Source organism: Solanum verrucosum, unplaced genomic scaffold (genome assembly GCF_900185275.1).
Source record: "Solanum verrucosum unplaced genomic scaffold, falcon-dt-bn FXZP01000285.1, whole genome shotgun sequence".
Taxonomy (NCBI): domain Eukaryota; kingdom Viridiplantae; phylum Streptophyta; class Magnoliopsida; order Solanales; family Solanaceae; genus Solanum; species Solanum verrucosum.
In genome coordinates this window covers 1171902-1192156 of record NW_026019934.1, presented here as the reverse complement: position 1 = coordinate 1192156, position 20255 = coordinate 1171902, and the positions used below count along the sequence as shown (strand labels likewise).

Genomic DNA, 20255 nt, shown 5'->3' with positions numbered 1-20255 from the left:
AGCTTATTGCAAGCCTACATTATGCAACATCTTTTTCATAATTAAAAAAGGTATGAACAACAAATTTCCAAAAACATACATGATTCTATCTGCAACTCGTGCAAAGGATGCTGATAAACAAAGTAATTGATTGTAGATTATCCTTTCTATATCACTCCAGATAAGAAGATAATGTAACACAACAATAGTAGCAAATCTGCAAATCTGCAAATCTGAATGCTGCCAAAAGTAGTTAAAACCCAAACGTTCAAATGATCAAAAGGAGCAAATGTAACTGTTATATCAAGAAACTTATACAAGCTCGTCAAATTCAGGGTTGCAAGAGGTAAAGATAATTGCTATATGAAGGAGCTTGTGCATGCATTTGTTGACTGTAAACTTTCAGCTTGTGCATGCATTTGTTGACTGTAAACTTTCTTTTGAATTTTTTAGTTCTCTGAATCTCCTTCCACTAAATTAATTTGAGGATGACTAAGAGATGGGCTGAGAATTGTACGTGGTTTTTGCACTGGGACAAGAGTCATCACACCATATCTAGCAACTACAGCAAAAAATGTAATTTACAGACCGAGCCTCTTAGGTCGTAAATAAGTAGTCGAGCCTTTCTTCAAACCAGGCATAGAAACCTGTTGCAGTTCTTTTGCTCTCTTTTCCTTCTCCTTCTCCTTGTTTCGTCTCTCAGCTTCAGCCTGTACTGTACGCAACTTCTCCATTTCTTCCTCCATGGCAGTTTTCTCCTCTTTCTGTTTCTTTTTATGTTCCAGCATTGATGTATCAGAATCTTTCACGGAGAAAAACATGGGCCCCAGTTCAGCCAACCAGTGAGGCTCCACAGCTGTCACACACTGCATGTACTCCTTTGATGTCAAGATAAGCTCATGATAAACCACGTTATCAGGAGTGTAACCCAATCCATAGAGAGCACTAGTGGGATGAAGGTGGCAAGGCATTCCATTCCTGCAATTAACATATTCCCCAACTCCTTTCAGCCTAGCTGCATTATGGAAGTAGGCAGAGCAGATGGCTTTCCTTACAACATCCCAATCAGGACCACAGGAAGTGAGTGGAATTTTAAGTGTCTTGAGGATATCCAGCAATTGAGACCTTACTTCCCTAGCCTTGCGCAGACCTTTGACCTGTAAAAAGTGGTCATTACACCAGTCCCCCCTGTATTGATTAGCTTTCCATTGCTGGTAAACATTAAGCAGTGTAAGGTGATCAGATTCTGGCACAAAAAACTTTTCCCTAGCGGCATCACTTTCCTCAGCCCTATCCTTGGGTCTAAAGAAAACTGAAGGCACTGAAAGCATAGAAACAATAGTCAGAACCTCATTTAAGCAGTCTAGTTGTTCTCCCATCAAGAGCATTTTGGCAAGGGGAGGATCCAATGGGAACTCCACCATTTTCCAGCCAAGGCTTGTTAAATCCCCAACATTGTTAAGTGCACCTAATACCCACAACTGATACATGGAGTTAAGGATGTTATCCTGAGGAGGTGGGTCCATAAAATCAAAATCCAACAGGTTCTGAATTTTGAGAGACTTGAGCAGCAAAACCACATTCCCAAGATTTGTCCGTTGAATCTCTGGCACGGGGCTTTGCAGCATTTCATTCTCATACGCATTCTCAGTATAAAGCCGGTAACAAGTTCCTGGGCCAGTTCTACCAGCTCGACCAGCACGCTGGTCAGCTGCAGCTCGACTAATAGGGAACACTTGCAGAGCATCCATACCCATACGAGGATTGTACACCTTCATTTTACCATAGCCTGTATCAATGACGTAGTAAATTCCATCGACAGTCAAGGATGTTTCAGCAATATTAGTAGCAACAATGCATTTTCGAGCCCCGTCTTCAGCTTTCTGGAATATTTTTGCTTGCAAATCAGCGGGCAGTTGAGAGTATATAGGAAGAATCAATAGATTGGGCACTGCTTGCTTTGCTGACGAGGTAAGCTGTTCCATGCGCTCTGAAAGTGCATAACAGGTAGCTTCAATCTCATCCTGACCAGTCATGAAGATGAGTATATCACCCGGTGCACTAGTAATATGGATGGTCATGGCTTGCTTAACTGCAGCTTCGACATAATCTTCGCATGGGGTTTTACTATACAATTTATTAACTGGAAAGGTTCTTCCAGGTATGTGAAATATTGGTACGCTGCAATAAAGAGACACGGGGTTATGTGAAGTGGAAAGTTGATGGAAAGCCAACACATACAATATCCTTGTCCAGCTATCCAATAAAAAAACCTACCTCCCAAAAAAGTTAGAGAACTTCTGGGCATTCAGAGTGGCAGAAGTGACAATAAGCTTAAAATCACGTCGCCTAGCCACAACCTTCTTAAGAATGCCAAAAAGGACATCAGTGTTAAGTGATCTCTCATGGGCCTCATCCATTACAATTACACTGCGAAAAAGAGATATTTGAGTGACTGCACTACATAAAGAAAGCAGAAAGTTGACGTTCCAGGAAATCAAATATAAAAGCTTATGAAAGCAAATAAAGAGTGGGACAATACCGATATTTTTCAAGATCAGGATCTTTGAGTGTTTCCCTTAGAAGAACACCATCAGTCATGTACTGCACAAGGAAATATACATATATAAGCTTACACCAACTTATAAGTGAACCAAGGTACTCACCTTGAAATCTTCCAATTGCATAAATTACATAAAATACAATTACGAGGTGCGAGTAGACTCATCTCTCATATGGTCAAAAGACTCACCTTGATAACAGTACTTGGCCCAGTGACATCTTCAAAACGAATGGCATATCCAACTTTATCACCAAGCTCAGTTTCCATTTCTTCACTGACTCTTTTTGCAACACTCATGGCTGCCACACGCCTGGGTTGGGTGCAACCAACAATCCCATTACTTGTATAGCCATCTTCATGAAGGTACTGCATGCAATTACAGACACACATACAAATAAGACCCAGGACCGTATAAAAGATTCAACAGATTCCAGTTAAGATTTAAAAAGATGATTTAGAAAAAGAAAACACTAGTCTAAGCCAACCTGAGTTAGCTGTGTTGTCTTTCCAGAACCAGTTTCTCCAACAACAACCACCACCTGGTTTTCGCGAACCACCTGTTCCCAAAAAGAAAAAACCAAAAAAATCATTCAATGAAGAAATACAGCGGCGCCAAAGGGTATGACTAGGACCGGCAAACGAACGGGTCGAGTTGAATATGAGTTAAATAAAAATGGGTAAAATATTCGACTCAACTCATATTTTAAATGGGTAAAGCGAGTTACCCAATGGATAATATGGGTATCCATATTTACCCATATTATTATAGGGATCATGTTAAAAGCTTTAAAAGCAAAATCTCTAACCTCACTCTTCACCCCCCGCACCCCCACCCCACAGCCCAATGCCTCAATTTTTATTTTTTTTTAAATTTGTTCTTAAAAAAAATAAATTTATTTTTTACTACGTTGCACCCCCCCTCCCCACCACTACCCCACCCCCTCCCAAAAAAAATATTGATTTTTTCCTTATCCCTATCCCGACCACCTACACCTTAAAAAAAATATTAATGTCACTCTTCATTCTTTTATAAATGGGTCCCTTTTATCCATTTAACTACCCAATTTTAAATGGTTAATATGAGTTTGACTCGTTTTTTACCCATTTTAAATGAGTTGGGTACCCATGACCTGGGGATCAATGAAGTGGGTTGAGAACCATGAGATCTTAGGTTCAAAAGCCAGCGGAGACAAAACACTAGGTGGTTTCCTATTCATTCAAGCTTTAGTGGATAGAGTACTCAGTACTTGTGTTGGTAGGAGGTAGCAAGCACCCCATGGAATTAGATGGCCTGGACACCATGGTTATAAAAAAAAAAAACATAAAGAGTGAACTTTGTTTTTCAGAAGTAAAATATTTGGTGAATTTATCTCAAGGGAAAAGACATCAATAGACTTTAAGAAAGCAGCTTAGCATCTAATTTGTATGCAGTGCTCCAAGTCCTAATTACGGAACCTCAGGTCAATTTTACCATTTAACTAATTCCCAATGAAGTTCAAAGTAAAAGTTTCTAGGTATGTGTTAAGGTGGATAACAGGTACAGTAAATCAGTTTTGATTAGGTTTTCATACCTCGCAGTATGTGGCACCTACATGTCTTCACAGACATGAAAAGCCAATCAGCAGGTACAGTAACTCATCATTCAATAAACTCCACAGAGTATCAGAATGAGAAAATAGGTCAAACCTGCAATAAATCATCTCGCACAGAGAAGATGGGCAGATACTGCCTTTGCTGTGAAAGTGTTTTTGATAATGCAAAATCACTGACAGCTTCCCCTTTCTTTAAGTGCTGTGAGAATCTAGCTTCTCCTTTAAAATCCACCTCACCATCCTCGCCCACTGTAGCAGTATCCGCATCAACCTAGCATAAGGTGAAAGGGAATGCCAGATTATATCGTCTACAACCTGCAACACACCAGATTAACACAGTATGTTCAATTTCATGGAAACATAAGGTACCTGCTCTGCACTCTTCTCCACACCAAGGATATCTCCGAGTTTTGAACCAGCCAGCTCCCAAAATCTTTGACGAGACTTGTGCATGTTTTGTTTTTCACGTATTTCCCGAACTAGAGCTGAACCTTTACGTGAAATTATGGCCATATCTGACGTTGGGTCCTTTATTGGCATTATCGGCTCAGCTTGCTTGGTGAAAACAATTCTTCCATCCAAAAAGGGAGGCTTTGTATCTGTCCCAACAAATGGTAAGATATCCAAACAAAAAATACAGCAAACATTTTTGAGAAGCCAGAATAAATTTGTCCGCTGAGGTGTATCATAGAGATGTACCGTGAACAAGAAGAATAACCTTCCGTTCATCCTCATCATCAAACTCTGTCTGCACCTCGGTACCTCTAACAGCTCCAGATCTCAAAAGCTGGCGGTCCTCCCATTGAGCATTGTCTGCAGTGAGCTGTGATAACCTTTTACTTTGAGCAAGTGACATCTTGCTTCCATCTCTACGAACCTGTTACAAGTGGCAGGCAGGGAAAGAGAGAAGGTGACGTCAATGACAGACCATAAATGCATTGCATTAGTGTTCATTATATATAAACAATCCTTAACTACACAGTATAGTTACATTTGATCAGTGTTATTAAAAGCGAAAAGCGCAAAAAAGCTCTAAGGTCCATGGGGGCTTTAAGCGCAAAGTGCAAATAAAGCGTGGGCTTTAATGAAAAAAGGCGCAAAGGGAGAAAAAAATAAAATGTGTATGTTTAGTCCAAAACTAATAATTATAAACAAGAATGACAAATATATGACCAAAGAAATTGAATTTTTTTAATGATAAAGTGAAATATCAATTGTTTAGTGTCGCTTCTTCATAAGAGGCTCATTGACAAGGAAAAGTTTGTCTTAGAACTTTGATGACGGCACTGAAGCGCACATAAAGCGAGGCGAAGCGCTTAACACGTTTTGAGCCTCGCTTTAGGGCTTAAGCGCGCTTAAAGCGCGCCTTTGATAACACTGCATTTGATAGACTACAGAAGTTCTTGATATTATGCTAACCCACATAGAACAGACTATCTCATCAGGAAAGGTCCAAGAAGTTCTTGATGTTAAATTAAAAATGATATCCTGACTTAGCCAGTAAATCTCTGTGTTCTCTCCCCAATAGTCATTTTAGCTCAGATTCTAAGAAGAACCAGCTCATCAGCTAAAAATGACAAAACTATTTTGATCTCGCAATTCCCTATAATTTCCTGAATTTCATACCAAGTTTCAAAGCTTTGTAACCAAAAACAACATGTTCTAATTTAAATGCCTCTCAGATGTAAAATTCATTCTTCTTTAATCGAAAGCAACAATGTTATGCAGATGGTGGCACCAAAGAGGTGCAAAATCGAGATACATCTGGATGTAAAAGAAAGAAAAATACAGCACTTTCAGTTTAGGGTCAAAAGGATAATATCTGTGCAAGGTCTTTCATCCCTTTTCTGTTCAAACGTCTTTGTGACCTCTCAGATGTTCATCAATGGTCTAAAATAGGATGATACAAAATACATATCTAAAAGAGACAGCAGGTCTACACAAAGGGAATTCAATCAGTAGGTAAAGCACATTGTCTGACACAATCACAATAGTGAGAAAAACATGCTCACGCATCAAACGGCACGTGCCCTCTAGTTCCCTTTGCACCAGAGAATTATATAAATTCATCTCATTCTCATCATTAGTTATTGATGATAGAGGGATCGCAAAGCAGAAAACATAAATCCATAATGCCTCATTGAAATACAGCAAGCTATGACACATAAGATTGTTATGCAGACAGTGACACGAATTGTCAAGCGCAAGCTAAACCCCTAACCATCAAGTAAATTTTCTAATCAGCTTAAAGCACCAGTCATTCATATTGCTACAACTTCCACTGAGTCCCAGTAACATCCGAGAGTTTGCTAGTTCTCCCACAAACATATAAATGCGAACATCTGCCAAAATTGTGATTTAAGGATTTTGTACCCTCTGTGCTTACCAGTTTTTTGGCCAATTCCACCTCTTTCTTCTGGAAAGATGCCTCATCACCTAGAAATGCTGATGAACCATCCCCCTCAAACACTGTACTACCTTCTTCGCGGTCATACCTGCATAATGCAAGTGATTATTGGCTCTACCAAATATAACAAAACTGATTACTAGAAAGAGAAAAAAATACATAGTAAGCACATATAACTTTCTGAGAGAGGGGTCATAAGACTTCATAATACTGTAGATACTATAAAATGGCAAGACAATTACCAGGCACGATCTGAATTATACTCCATCTCTAAACGCATACTTTCAGTAATCTCTTCATTCTGATCTTCAGAGGCACCATTTGTGTCATCTCCTCCGTCCTAGAAGGAAGTAACGCACAGGTGAAAAAAATCCTTCTTTTAATATTCCAATTAAGGCCCCACGCCCATAAACAAAAAAAAAAACTAAGGAAGATGGAACTTTGAGTATAAAGCAGTACCTCAGACAGAGCACCTCCTGTAGAAGACATAATCAAACTGGATTTTGCACCATATCTGGAACTTGAAGATCTTACAGATGACCCAGATGCCCTTATTGGAGTTGGAGAAGGAGCCACACTGTCCCACGGAGAAGCAGATCCTGCAGGTATGAAGGTTTCTCATTAATGATGCGCTGACCATATTTTTACAAAACAATGCTAGTGTTAGAATTCACAAACACCATACCAGCAGAATGAGGAGTATGATCCCCGAGCCATGGGGAAACAAGTCGAGAATCAGGTGAAGCACCAAGAAACTTTGGTGATGGTGAAGGCTCATAACGCCTGCTACTACTACTGGAACGACTTTCACGACGAGGGGTATCTTGCCACTCCCATCTACCATCATCCCATTCCGATCTTCCTTGAAAGATTACACAATTTGCCAGATCAATTCAAATGCTTTAAGAAATGTCACAAAATTAAAGTAGCCATTGACTAACCCAACAGTCCCCAATTATAACATGCTCATTCCTATTCTATATGTTGATTCAGATGATTTTAGAACCACCTGCTCTAAAAGAAAGATGTAGTGTACATGCATGCAAAATTCAAGACACTTTTTTGGACTCAGATATGTTCATTTGAGTGAACAGTAATTGACACCATTGCAACTCCATCAAGCACCAGCACGAGAATAGGTACATCGTGACATATACATTTTAGTGCACACACTGACATGTTTACATGCTACCTACTTGTTTTTCATTTGGAAAATCAGAACCAAAAATACCAGGCATTGACAAATGAAGATGTAATGTTTACCAGGAGTCCTCCTGAAACCATCATATCTACTTCTTTTTCTTCCGTCATCCCCATCATATTCTCTTTCATAACCACGTGATGAATCCCTATAGTGGTGCTCTTCCCTGCTGGTTCTTCTATCTCTCCTTCTCCCTTCCCTGCTTTCACTTCTGTAATTATCCCTGTATTTACTTCCATCTCTTTCACGGTCAACTGACTCGCCCCTAGATATCATAGAACGTAAACTCCCAGAAGATGCAGCCGGAACCTTGAACCAGAAATGAAGCAACAGGTTGAGTTCGTTACAGAACACAATAGTCCATCCACTTAAGGCAAGAAACTAAAGCATCTGATGGAATTTACCAGTAAACACTAAAGAAGCAGGACACATGCACTGAGGAATGAGTTTCCAACAAGTCATACAGAGATTTCAGACCCAAAATCTCAAGCAGGAGAACCTGACTAACTTTAATGGAAACGAGAGGAACAGAAGAAGAGTAAAACAGCGAAACGAACTTCAAATGACTCAATCAGTAACATTACAGCTTCATCTTGCATACGAGACGCTCTGATGAAACTCAATGCTGTACTTTATTAATAAATTCTTCATCGAAAAGAATGGTTGGTAATTTGCAACCATTTACCTCTATGCATTTGTTATTTCATTATATTGAACTACAAAGATGGATGACCTATAAATGTGCATTCATATGTATTTTGTAAAATAGCTTTGGGCAAATTTATGATATGTAAAAAAAGGACAATTTTATACTACTTCGATAATTAACAATAATATTCCACTGTACTGAAGAGGGACAATGTATTCAGATTTGCTTCATAGTAAGTCAGCGTATTGCTGAATATCAAGCTTAGACTCCAGCTAATAAAGGTACCAGCTCCTCAAAGTTTCCCTATATTGGTCAAAACTGAAACACACAAAAAAAGGAAGGGAATCTACAATCAAGCTTAGACTCCAGCTAGTTATGGTACCAGCTCCTCAAAGTTTCTAGTTCAGAATGTAGCCTTCTATCATCTCACTGAAGTTGTTCTTCTCGATGCAATATGCAAAGACATCAAACGGTAAGAGGAAGAATTAAACCCCACAGAACTCCTCTCTCTATATTGGTCAAAAAATTGAAACACACAAAAAAAGATAGGAATCTAGAAACTTCTAAGATTCACTGAAGGTACTATAGAAAAAGCAATTCAACAATATCAAGCTTCAAAACTTATAGAAAATAACATAGAAATATGTCAAAGCAAGAGTACTAATAAGCAATGTACCTCTGTGTTCTCATTCAAGTGAGGAGGCCTCACGACTGTCTCAGCATCTTCCCGTTCATAGGTTACTGCACTACCTAGAAAATAAAGGTTGATTAATTACCAATTTCCTAGCTTAATCATAAGAGTAGATTGATATTGTGGTTGAGTGTAATTGATTGTATAATATTGCCTTATTTAGTCCTAGGACTCATTGTATAAGTACCCATACTCATGGATTGTAAATTCATCAAAAAATACAAAGAAACTTTTTCTTCTTGACATCTTCATGGTATCAGAGTTGTTGCTGCCTTTGGAGGTAAGTCTTCTCCCTCATAGCACTGCAGCACTAGGGTTCTTTTTTTTCACAAGAAGAGGTTGAGTTTTCTCATCACATAAACCTGTCCGCGTCTAAATAATTATCTATTAGTGCTATAGAAAAACTAACACTACCACAAGGTACGGCGAGCAGACCCCAACCAGACGCTGCAGGAAACCACCTCCGACGCATCATCATGCACCACTAGAACTTCCGACACCGGCAACGCATCACTCTTTCCAGCAACTTCTTCTAAAAAATTATTTTTTCTGTTGAGGTCGCCAGCACATTCAAAGCATACCATAATCTCCTAAAGACCTACTACTTTGTTGGAATAAAAGAGGACAGCGGAAAAGAAGATAAAAAGGAACACTATACCGGCACTATATGGTGGACTGTGATGAAGGAGAGAAATCAAAGATACTTTGCAGGCAAAAAGGAAATATTTGTACCTTTAAGAATAGATGTTTAGCTCACTTGATCCTTTGGTGTAAAAATGAAAATGCGCAAGATATAAAGAGGATGGTTAATTTCTTAGTTCTTTTCATATGTAGCAGTGTAGTAAGATGCAGACTGAAGGGGTTATACTACTCATACATTGAGTTAAAATGCAGGCAGCAGAGACCAACAAATATCACAAGTAATCACAACATCAGAGTTTTTTTTGATGAAGTTGGAGTTGACTAAACTAATGAATCCTCTAATGTAAAAAGAAAAAAGTGTTAAGAAACTGGTACCTGAAACAGATGTCTCACTAGCATAAGATTCACGATACCTCCTCTGTACATTATTCCGTGAAACATTAGATGCAGTATGTCCCAACTCATCAATTCCAGAAGCAGCAGATGACTCTTCATCCTCATCTAAAGATGACGCAAATGAAGCAAGTTTCTCCCTTGGAACTTTAAATTCACTCTCTACAGTAGCCCCTCCCCTTTTAGCAATCGCCAAGGCATCAAGCCCTATCCAATTGTGAAAAGTTGATAAAGATATAAATCACTAAACAATTTCATTTTATCACACACTTATCGAGAAGGGGGCATAGTCAAAGTTTATAACTCAATATGGCAATGGACCTAATACATGTGTTTAGTCTAAGCACATAATTTGAAAAGAAGCAGATGAAACTATTACAATATAGTGTTCTTAATTCTTATACTACTCGTTTCTTGAAAGAAATCTTAGTACCTGCATGTCTCATATGTCACCTAACAAAGAAAAGATTCAGATAGACCTAAATAATTATTTTCCAAGAACTTTCTCATGATGAGTTTAAATGAAGTAACATGGTCACTGAGGAGTCACATAGCCAGCCCCAACTTATTTGGGACTGAGGCTAGTTGTTGCTGTTCTCATGGAAAAGCATACTTCTTGCAAGAAGAAGGAACTTGTATCTAATTTTTACTCGATTAAAAAAGGAATGTCTATATAAAGCTTTTGAATACTATACAAACAATTAATCTAGGATACAAGCACATTCTGTACAAGAACCCAACATACAAATAATGGAAATCCTGTAAATGGCTTATGTTCAGGGTGGGGCCTCCGAGAATCCAAGGCTTGAAAAAAAATATGTGTAGGTATGCAGATATAAACAAATTAAGGAAGTGTGGAAGGATGATGCACATCACAATCATTGTATATGAGGTGTCACAAGGTGCAGCCTCATTTACTTCTTTCTTGTTATTTCAGTGCAAAATTCTGATTCATTTTTTCCGCAAAATTATTAAGGTCATTCTATTCCCTTTTTATATAGGTTTGTCACGTTACGGCCTTGTCCCTTTTCAGCTACCCAAAAGAAGTAGCAATTTTTTGAAAAGAAAATCTATCATTGATAGATAGAGAGAGAGGTTGATAATCTAAGGTCATAAGATAGCATGGATCATATTTCCTCGTTAGTCTGCAGATGGTCCTTCAATTTGTTAGAGAGAGAAAGGAATGGGCAGTATGTTTACATACTAGTTAGGAGTCATCCTAGTTAAGTTTGTGTGTTTTCTCAGATAAATATGTAAAGCATCAAAAGAATAAACTTGTTTTCATATAAAGATCAAATTTTTGTGATGTTGAACTATTCGACAAACAGAAATTATGCAATATTTCTATTATATTATATAAAACCATAGATGGAAATAAATAAAGTGCCAAAACCACAAAGATATGGGTCAATCAATCATACCTAGAAGTGATTTCCGTTCTGAAGGTTTAAAAACTACTCTCTCTTTCCCAGGAACAAAAAGACCCCCACTGCTCGTCTTATCAGGTTCCAATGTCGTTGTTGTCTTGTCCAGATCAATTGGTCCAGCATCTCCTTTCTTTTAGAAAATTTAAAAAAAAAAGAAGAATTGTATAAGGTATTTTTGTGGCTTGAAAAAAGTTTATAAAAACACAGAATAACATATACACTCACCTGCATGTTCCCTTTGAGGAGGAGTAGCAACTCTTAATAAGATAAACTTGCACTCACTGCAAGGGCAGTTCAACCCTATAGCAATCAAAGCAGTGATTTTAGACCGCAAAACCTCAAAGTTACAAATCCCCGAAAGAACCAAAAAGCCCCAAATTTAGTTCAAACGAAGACGGCAAATCGCACAGAAAAGAGATAAAATCGGCAGGTTAAACGAAGAAACACAAGTCGAGATCAACCCAAAAGATGAAGAAGATACATACATACATGGGAAGAGATAAAAAAAAAAGACAAACCAAAGAAATCTGATGAAGGCCAAGTTCTTGCCCTTGCACTAATTAAATTAAAAATATAAGTAGAATATAAATAATTAAATTATGTATTTATTATTAGTAGTATTAATTGATTTTTCTTTAATAGTTTGTTGGCTATCTCTATAAAAAAAAACATCATCAACGGTGAAAAATAGTCATTCTCCCCTCCCCTTTTCCTAATCAACTTTTTTGACATCTTGTTTGGAGGGTTGTTATCTGTTATATTGTATTGTATTGTTAGTTTTAAATATAATATTTGTTTTGATTGTTATTTAAATTTTATTGTATAGATTTATCATTTAAATTATGAATATGTGATATTATGTAATGACAGATAACGATACAATATATCCAAATATTATATTCATTAACACAATTTAATATATTATGAAACAATATGTACTTATCATCTAAACAAAGTGTAAATGTTCATTCTATCCTTGTATTAACAAATGTAATTCTTTTTTTTCTCTATTTACTTCTTTAGTGAGTTCTATTTCATATTAATATCTAAATACTTCTTATCATAATTTTGTGACTGATTCACAATATAACAAAATAGGATTCACGGTCTCACCATCCTGCTTATATATACCAATTTAAGCAAATAATCTTTTCTCTTCTTAGATTCTCCGCCTTTCTATTTTATATTTATATGTGCATTAATTAATTAACAATTTCAACTTTAAACTACTAAGAAAAAGTGTGATGAATAAATTTTTAATATGAAAAAATATTTTTGGCCAGAATGATAACTTTACTTTTAAAATATTTTTACCCTTTTTAACTTTAATGCATTCTAACTAAAAAGTGGAAAAAAATCAGTTTATTTTTAAATTAAAAAAATATTATAGTTTCCAAATTTTCTGATCATTTATCACTTCCATAATGCACGTAAATTCATGGTATTTTCACAAAACTAAAACTACATTATTTAATGCTGAGTACCTAGTAATCAGTCAATTGGTTTACAAAACTCTGTGTCTGACCAAACAGAGGACAAAAGAGGTTGCATGTTCAGCCTTCAGGTGTAACTGAAGCTCATAAATAAAGCCAGAAACTTTACAAGAAAAAGGGGGTCAGTGGTAAATTGCACACCACTGTAGTAGATAAAACCAAGGGCAGATTTTATTTTATTTTTATTTCTTCTCTGGTAATGGTATTGGATATCCATTTTTATACATAGAATTTTGGGTCTTCGAATATTAATATATTAATAGTACTCTCTGTATGGATTGAGTTTCAGTTTTTGGGTTTTTGTTCTCTTATAGTGAATGTTGCTGCATGCAAGCTAATGGATTCTGACTGATTCTTCCATTTCTCAGTTTAATGGTATGGTATGGTATGATCTTCTCTACCATTGATCTGTTTTCCCCCTTTTTTTATATGTTGCTGTTTCTTTGAATCTCTGTTGCATGGCTTTTATGATATATAAATGGTTTTGATTCTTTTTCATTTTTGCTCTTTTCTGTTTTGTGTGGGATTCTCGTTGAACAAATGTGAATCATTGGGCTTTGCACATTTTCAAGATTACAACTTTACTTTCTTTTCTGTGGTAAATAAAAAAAAAGGGGTTTGAAATTGATTTCTGGATTGGCTGATGTTGCTAGTTGTGAATCACAGGGCTTTGTACATTTTCAAGATTAGGACTTTAGATTTCAGTGTGGTGAATAGAGGGGTTTTCTGGATTGGTTGATTGGGCTTTGTGCATTTCAAGATTAGGACTTTAGTTTTTGGTGAGGTGAATTAAGGGTTTTAGGAGCTGATATCCGTATTGGTTGATTGATCAGTTGAGAACGTGGACATATTGATAGTGGTGAATGGTAATACAAGGGATGGGATCTCAGGGGGGAGGTGAAGCAAAGGCAAATGCTTTAGCTACGCAAGGATCACTCTACAGCCTCACTCTTGATGAAGTTCGGAATCAATTGGGGAATTGTGGGAAACCACTCAATAGCATGAACCTCGACGAGTTTGTTAAAACTGTATGGACTATCGAGTCTAATCAAGAAGTGGTGGGGGGAAATGATTACGGGGCAGTGCAGCACGGGGCTTCTCAGCATCGTCCATCGAGCATTACAATGTCCAGGGATCTCAGCAAGAAGACTGTCGATGAGGTGTGGCAAGATATTCAGCAGGGGGTAAAAACAGATAATGTTGATAAGAGAAGCCAGGAGAGGCAACTTACTTTAGGTGAGATAACTCTGGAGGATTTCTTGGTCAAGGCTGGAGTGATTGCAGAGTCGACCCAAGGCAAGAGAATTTCGGGTTTAGTATTTGGGGTTGACTCAATGTCATTGACACACCAAGCTCAGTGGCCGCACTATCAAATCCCCACAATGCAACAGGTACCAGAACAGCAGCATCAACAACAACAGCAGAATATACCACCAGTTTTTATGCCAGGCCATCCAATACAACAGCCTTTACCTGTTGTTGCTAACCCAATTATGGATGCAACTTATCCTGAAACTCAAGTGACAATGTCTCCAGCACATATAATGGGAACACTATCAGACACACAAACATCTGGAAGAAAGCGAGTTGCTCCACATGATGTGGCTGAAAATAGTGTAGAAAGGAGGCAGAAGAGAATGATTAAAAATAGGGAATCTGCAGCTCGGTCACGAGCAAGAAAGCAGGTACTTTTGCTTATTTTGCATTTTTTGTGATATAGTTTTTCATCTCTGCGCCAGTGAAATTTTACTCTTCTGACTAACAGGCGTACACCCATGAACTAGAGAACAAGGTTTCATTTCTTGAAGAGGAGAATGAAAAACTTAAGAGACAGAAGGTAGGATCTGCGAATCAAACAGTTGCACATTCTCTTTAGTTCCATGTTGGTTGTGATAATCAATCTTTCTCTGTGGAAGAAACTATAGCTGAATCTGGTCTATGAATGCTGTGACACGTACTTCTTTAAGTTCATTGGATAAATCTTTAATTGGACAAGATATTTTCCTTCACAATGAAACAACATGTTATTAATCATTTATGCGATCAGAAGGAAGTACAGTTGGTGATTCATGCCTTCTTTTGTTTCTTTTTCCCCTTAAGATGATTAATCAATTAGCAGAGCCTTTATATTAACAAGTGATTTGTTGTATCCTGATGAAAGTATGTCAAAGTTATTGTAGGTGTGAAAAAAGATCTCCATTAACTTCTAATAAATGTTCCGTTAAGTAATTATTTTATTGAATTGCCCATTAGCTATTTGAAATGATAGGAATGCCATTGAGAACAGGAGTAGACTAAAGAAGGTCTTTAACTATCTTCACTGTACTCCTTGATCATAATTTCCCATATGAATACTCTTTTCTTCTCTGTCATACAAACGGTTTTCTCATTCGCTTTTCTGTTTTATTTTGTTGTAGTCCATGAGTCTTTAAGCTACTTTTCTGTTTTATTTTGTTGTAGTCCATGAGGCTTTAAGCTACTTTTCTGTTTTATTTTGTTGTAGTCCATGAGGCATTAAGCTAATTTTCTGTTTTATTTTGTTGTAGTCCATGAGGCTTTAAGCTACTTTTCTGTTTAACAATATATCTAATGAGTGGGAAGAATCAGAAAGTAAAAGCACCTATAGATGCACATGGACAGGTGACACCTAGTAGTTCTCTAACTGCAAGACTGATATTTATCTGTGGAAGTGTTGACTAGGGAAAGCACTGTTGGCTGCTAAAAGATTCAGAAGGTTCTACTTTTTGCAGCCAACATATCCAACTACACTTGCCTATCAAAAAAAAGAAATATATGTCCAGCTACATTCTTAAGGATATGGTTCTAGATTGCAGTTATTGTTAGTTTCCTAACTATCGAGCTGTTTAAATCCTTGCTTCATTGCTCTTTTTCACAGAGATCTTTTTATTGCATACTCCTGTATATGTTCAACAAGGGGAGGAAACATCACTTAAAAGAAATCAGGGGCACAGATTGTGGGAGGGAGGGCTAGCAGGGACCTAATTAAGTGTGCTTTCCCATCGAGGGCATCAACATTTGCTTGGTCTCATAAGTAGAAGGGTGTGTTAAAATTTCTCTTTGGAGTTCAATATCAACCTCAATGCTTGGTCCCTAATAGACTCATTATTAGTTGCATAAACTTGTTAGATGTGTAGGTAAGACTTTTGCTTGTCCATGCCAACCTTTATTTTCTTTGTTCATTTGGATTGTGTTTACCCCTTCAAATGCTTTTGAAGAAATCACAAGCTCCGGACATGGCAAACCTCAAATGAAGTTTTTTTATACTCAGGGTTGTGTCTTGACAATTTTCAGTAGTTGCCTAGCTCCCTTCAGTTTTCACGAGTTAACTTAATTAAATATGGTTTTATCTACAGGAGATGGAGGATATTTTACCAAGTGTTCCACCTCCAGAGCCGAAGTATCAGCTCCGCAGAACAAGTTCAGGCCCTATCTGAATGGTGTTTTTTTAATGTCATTGAAAATTTCACCAGCTAGTAATGCTTTTTTCTCAACATCCTTGTTCAGGAGAATGACTTGGTAACTTCTTCGAGTGATTTCCAGTCGATGCGTACTCCCCCTAATATGTAGTGTATCCGTGTATGTAACGTTAACAGTTTGGACACTCAGAACATGGTTTTGGTAGTTTTTTTTTCACAGTTAACGATGTGTCTAGACAATGAGGACATATATAGTTTAGGGTCATCAGTTAGTAGATACAAAGGTCACAAAACAGCCTGGACTCGGTCTCTGTCTAAGAATCAAGCGACTCATTTTCTTCTTTCCCCCTTTTCCTTTTTGTGATTTGGTCTGCTTTTGATTCATCTAACTGAAAATGCTCGAATTCGTGCTGCTTTGCTGGATCAAACTTTGGATAGTTTTTCAAACTCTGAGATTTTAAAAATGGAATTTCCCTATTAGTGCATATTGCTTGACTCATAAATATTATAATCCGCCATCAATTTCCCTAACAAAAGCACACTTTATTATTATTTTCCAACTATTTAACCCGATTGCAAGATCATCCTTATACAGTGCCTTTGTCCCATTATACTCAACAAGTTAGGTTACTCTTTCATCTTACATGTACCCTTGCATCATATAACACACAGTGAATTTAACTTGTGTAGCTATTAGTCAAAGGGGAAAAGGCTTTCAAATGAAGTATGCAAAAATTATAACTAAGATAACGAGCAAAATCTTTGAACATGCACATCTGCTAAATTTCAAGAGCTTAAATACTGCTTTCATATGTAAAGCCTGTAGGACAGGCAAGCTGTATCCAGTAGAGATATGTCTGAGCTCACATCTTTTTGTCATAAAAACCAAAAGGGAAAGAACGAAAGAAGGCTAATGAATAGCAGCTATGCCTTATGTACACTGTTTCCTAATCTACACTAGCTAAACTAATTCACACCCTTTAAAACCCTCATCTGCAAGAAAAAGGACCAGCTAGATGCAGACGCGTTAAACTTCGGTTGCCTTATTGGAGCAACCATGAGAATATAACAATGGAAACCTATAGATCTTTCCATACATTAAAATCAGTCGTTGAGCCATTGTAGTTGATTACACTATCCTGGCACCCCATGAAGTATGTACTTCGCACCGGATCAACATTTACTAGAGCATGGGCAGTTCCAAGGGGGCTGACTGCAACAGCAACCTCATCTGCACCAATTATTACTTCCGCGTAACCTTTTTTTACCGCATCATTTTCCACCTGTAAAAACTTAGTGAATCAAGAGTAGGACTTGATATTATATAATTAACTTGCAACCCTAACCCATAAGAAAGAAAAGGAAAATATGAGCTCATTTGAAAGAAAATTCTATGCGAAGTGTAATAGACGAGATGATTTAATAACTATAGTTGGTTTTTCTTTTGACAGGTAGCGCTTTAATTGTTTATTTAATCTTCATTTCCCTTTCATTTGATTCAAAAATAACGAATAAGCGGCAACTCATGCTTTGGAAGGTTTAGAGGAGCTAGCTGCAAAAATTGACTAACATAGAACTCTTTCAAAGCATGAGCAGAATGCCTGCTACAATGGTGAGTAAAGAGAGACTATAAATGTAGAGAACCCCCAAAAATTGGATAAAGGAAATAGAAAAGAGGGAAGGAAGGATTTGAGACATAAAACCAATCACCCATGCTCATGGTCGTCAAAACATATCTTAGGTACTAAAAAATGTAATTACAAGGAGCAAACAATTATGGCTTACTGGGAACAAAAAAAATTGAGGATTTTTGCTAGACTGAAGATTTTGAAGGACTTGAAAAGAAAGCTTGATTGTGGTTTAGGGTAGAATTCAAGAAATACACCAAATCATATAAGTCTATGAATGAAACTCTAGCATACAATGTAATGTTCAAGGTCTGAGAGTGTTTGCTTTATTTGAAAATATGGCAAAACTACAAAAGTACACTGGACAGGTGACAGCAATAAGATTCCTGAAGAGCCTGTGCAGGCAGACAGTTTGTGTCGACACATTTGTACTAAATTCACTTCCTAATCAATGCACACTTTCATCTAAAAGCATTTATTAAGCAAGATACTAATCTCTTCCACCCAGGTAAATACATCACATTCCAGGGACTACAAAGGAATCCAATTGATTTGTGTAAAACCAACATTTCAAATTTCTGCATGTTTCTGGATTATGTGCAACTGCAAAATATGTTTCCCTACTGATAAACATAGTAAAAGGAAGGTTGTAAAGTAACTTTTTTAAACTTGGTAACTTTAAAGTTGTATAGTAGCTTACCAATGTAAAGATAGGTAGAACTGTAAAAGCTTTCAGCTTTGACATTACTAAGAGGAAAAAAACATACCCGGAATACTGTCTTAGCTCCCCAAATAACAAATGTCTCATTGCATGTGTGGTGTCTGTGGTTGCCTCTAAGACCACCAGATCTGATCTCACCCAAATGAACTGAAGCACAAACTGCTGCCCCACCTGAACCAAGCATAACCTCCCTTTGTCAATAAGAATCAATTGAAGAATGACAAATAAATTTGTTTAAAATCAGCTTCTTCTTCCTTTTTTTTTTTTTTTTGGAGAAAGAAATGTTAAGAAACTTAAATCGAGGCAAGACAAAATTGAGCAACAGCAATCACCCACGCTTATCTTCTGTAACACTGGACGAGGAAGATAGGAACCTCACAAGATTAACCTCCTGATCTTTACAAGAAAATCAATTCTAGACTTGCACATTTTCTTAAATTTCTGACACTTTGAATGAATCAATCAACTAAACATTTTTTTTCTCAACTAGGTATTCAATCGAATGAGCTTTAATATGCCAAAAATAGTCAGGCGAGGCTACATAAATCCTTCACATTCATTCCACTTGAGATATATTATGAGTAAAAAAACAAAACTTTCCTTGCCCTCTAGGTCTTTCTAACTAGCTATCTGCCCCAAAATGCTTAATTTTCTTTCTTGCTTTAATTACTCTTCATCAGTCCAGATGAACCTAATAGGATTCGAGGAGAAGGGGGTTGCAGGCCACCATAGGCAGTAATGCAGCTACCGCGCATGTTCCATTTAATAGGTCAGGAGCACGCATATTCTATAATATAATATTTGAAGAATGAAGAAAGAAAGATGGGTAAAGGGAGACCTGAAATGGCAGAATCGAGGGCAAGGGAAATAGGATTGATCAACCAGCCACGTTTATCTTTGGCAATAGAAGAAGAGGAATCTGAGAACCTGACAAGATTAGCATTTTGATCGGACCCAGATTGAACCTTAGCATGCCACTCTTCTCGGTGAGGGGTAGAAGTTGAAGGACGTTGGAATCTGAGTGAAACCCATGTGAGAAAAAGGAAGAGGGAGAGGAGAAAAGGGAAAGCATGGGGTTTCTTGAGGAACGATTTGAGTGAGTTCATCAAACTTGAGATTTGGGTTCCTTGATTCTGATTCTGAAATGGGGCGGTGGAAATTGGAAGTTGCTGGTGGTTCTGGTTACCGGAAAGGGAAAATGATGTCCTCCTTGGATTTGCCATCTCTCACTTTTTCCTTAAATTCATATATTCAAAAAAAAAAAACATTATTTTCTTCTATATGGACCTAGTTTTTTTGTTTCAAAATGGTGATGATAAGTTTTTTATTTAGGTAAAAACTAATAGTTGTAGTAATTATGTACTTGTTTATTTAGGTAAAAATTAATAGTTGTACATGTAAAAAAATACAATGAATCTTCATTTTATATTTT

At 37.2% G+C, this 20255-nt stretch overlaps 3 protein-coding genes across 5 annotated transcripts; 1 reads left to right on the top strand and 2 right to left on the bottom strand.

Annotated features, from left to right (window-relative positions):
• Positions 1 to 128: 128 nt before the first annotated feature.
• Positions 129 to 12049, bottom strand: LOC125834803 (pre-mRNA-splicing factor ATP-dependent RNA helicase DEAH7). The gene is made up of 17 exons (XM_049513956.1): positions 11770 to 12049; positions 11539 to 11674; positions 10100 to 10324; positions 9068 to 9141; positions 7805 to 8051; positions 7227 to 7403; positions 7001 to 7140; positions 6784 to 6881; positions 6521 to 6629; positions 4834 to 5011; positions 4504 to 4733; positions 4229 to 4405; positions 3028 to 3099; positions 2732 to 2908; positions 2522 to 2583; positions 2257 to 2409; positions 129 to 2160 (listed from the first exon to the last, which is right to left on the bottom strand). Exons 1-17 carry the CDS (start codon positions 11773 to 11775, stop codon positions 561 to 563), a joined length of 3861 nt encoding a protein of 1286 aa, XP_049369913.1. The 5' UTR covers positions 11776 to 12049; the 3' UTR covers positions 129 to 560.
• A 1281-nt stretch (positions 12050 to 13330) lies between these two features.
• LOC125834836 (ABSCISIC ACID-INSENSITIVE 5-like protein 2) lies at positions 13331 to 16827 on the top strand. 3 transcript variants are annotated; one of them, XM_049514007.1, is made up of 4 exons: positions 13331 to 13412; positions 13704 to 14722; positions 14803 to 14874; positions 16412 to 16626. In XM_049514007.1, the coding sequence occupies exons 2-4, from the start codon at positions 13901 to 13903 to the stop codon at positions 16490 to 16492; spliced, it is 975 nt and encodes a 324-aa protein (XP_049369964.1). In that variant the 5' UTR covers positions 13331 to 13412; positions 13704 to 13900; the 3' UTR covers positions 16493 to 16626. The 3 variants fall into 3 exon arrangements, with proteins under 3 accessions (XP_049369964.1, XP_049369956.1, XP_049369947.1); XM_049513999.1 differs by having other exon boundaries at positions 13338 to 13417; XM_049513990.1 differs by lacking the exon at positions 13331 to 13412 and having other exon boundaries at positions 13602 to 14722; positions 16412 to 16827.
• A 427-nt stretch (positions 16828 to 17254) lies between these two features.
• On the bottom strand, positions 17255 to 20063 carry LOC125834880 (uncharacterized). Its single transcript, XM_049514031.1, has 3 exons — positions 19662 to 20063; positions 18870 to 18994; positions 17255 to 17757 (listed from the first exon to the last, which is right to left on the bottom strand). The coding sequence occupies exons 1-3, from the start codon at positions 20044 to 20046 to the stop codon at positions 17554 to 17556; spliced, it is 714 nt and encodes a 237-aa protein (XP_049369988.1). The 5' UTR covers positions 20047 to 20063; the 3' UTR covers positions 17255 to 17553.
• Positions 20064 to 20255: the final 192 nt, after the last annotated feature.

Excerpts from the sequence above, each read along its gene's own strand:
- LOC125834836 (XM_049513990.1), top strand. The coding sequence starts at position 13,901 with ATGGTAATACAAGGGATGGGATCTCAGGGGGGAGGTGAAGCAAAGGCA. Across the intron at positions 14,723-14,802 it reads GGTCACGAGCAAGAAAGCAG|GCGTACACCCATGAACTAGA; the intron begins GTACTTTTGCTT and ends TCTGACTAACAG. Across the intron at positions 14,875-16,411 it reads AAAAACTTAAGAGACAGAAG|GAGATGGAGGATATTTTACC; the intron begins GTAGGATCTGCG and ends TTTTATCTACAG.
- LOC125834880 (XM_049514031.1), bottom strand. The coding sequence starts at position 20,046 with ATGGCAAATCCAAGGAGGACATCATTTTCCCTTTCCGGTAACCAGAAC. Across the intron at positions 18,995-19,661 it reads CCTCGATTCTGCCATTTCAG|GTGGGGCAGCAGTTTGTGCT; the intron begins GTCTCCCTTTAC and ends TGCTTGGTTCAG. Across the intron at positions 17,758-18,869 it reads GAGCTAAGACAGTATTCCGG|GTGGAAAATGATGCGGTAAA; the intron begins GTATGTTTTTTT and ends AAGTTTTTACAG.
- LOC125834803 (XM_049513956.1), bottom strand. Across the intron at positions 8,052-9,067 it reads ACTTGAATGAGAACACAGAG|GTTCCGGCTGCATCTTCTGG; the intron begins GTACATTGCTTA and ends TTCTGGTTCAAG. Across the intron at positions 2,584-2,731 it reads GGCCAAGTACTGTTATCAAG|TACATGACTGATGGTGTTCT; the intron begins GTGAGTCTTTTG and ends TTCCTTGTGCAG.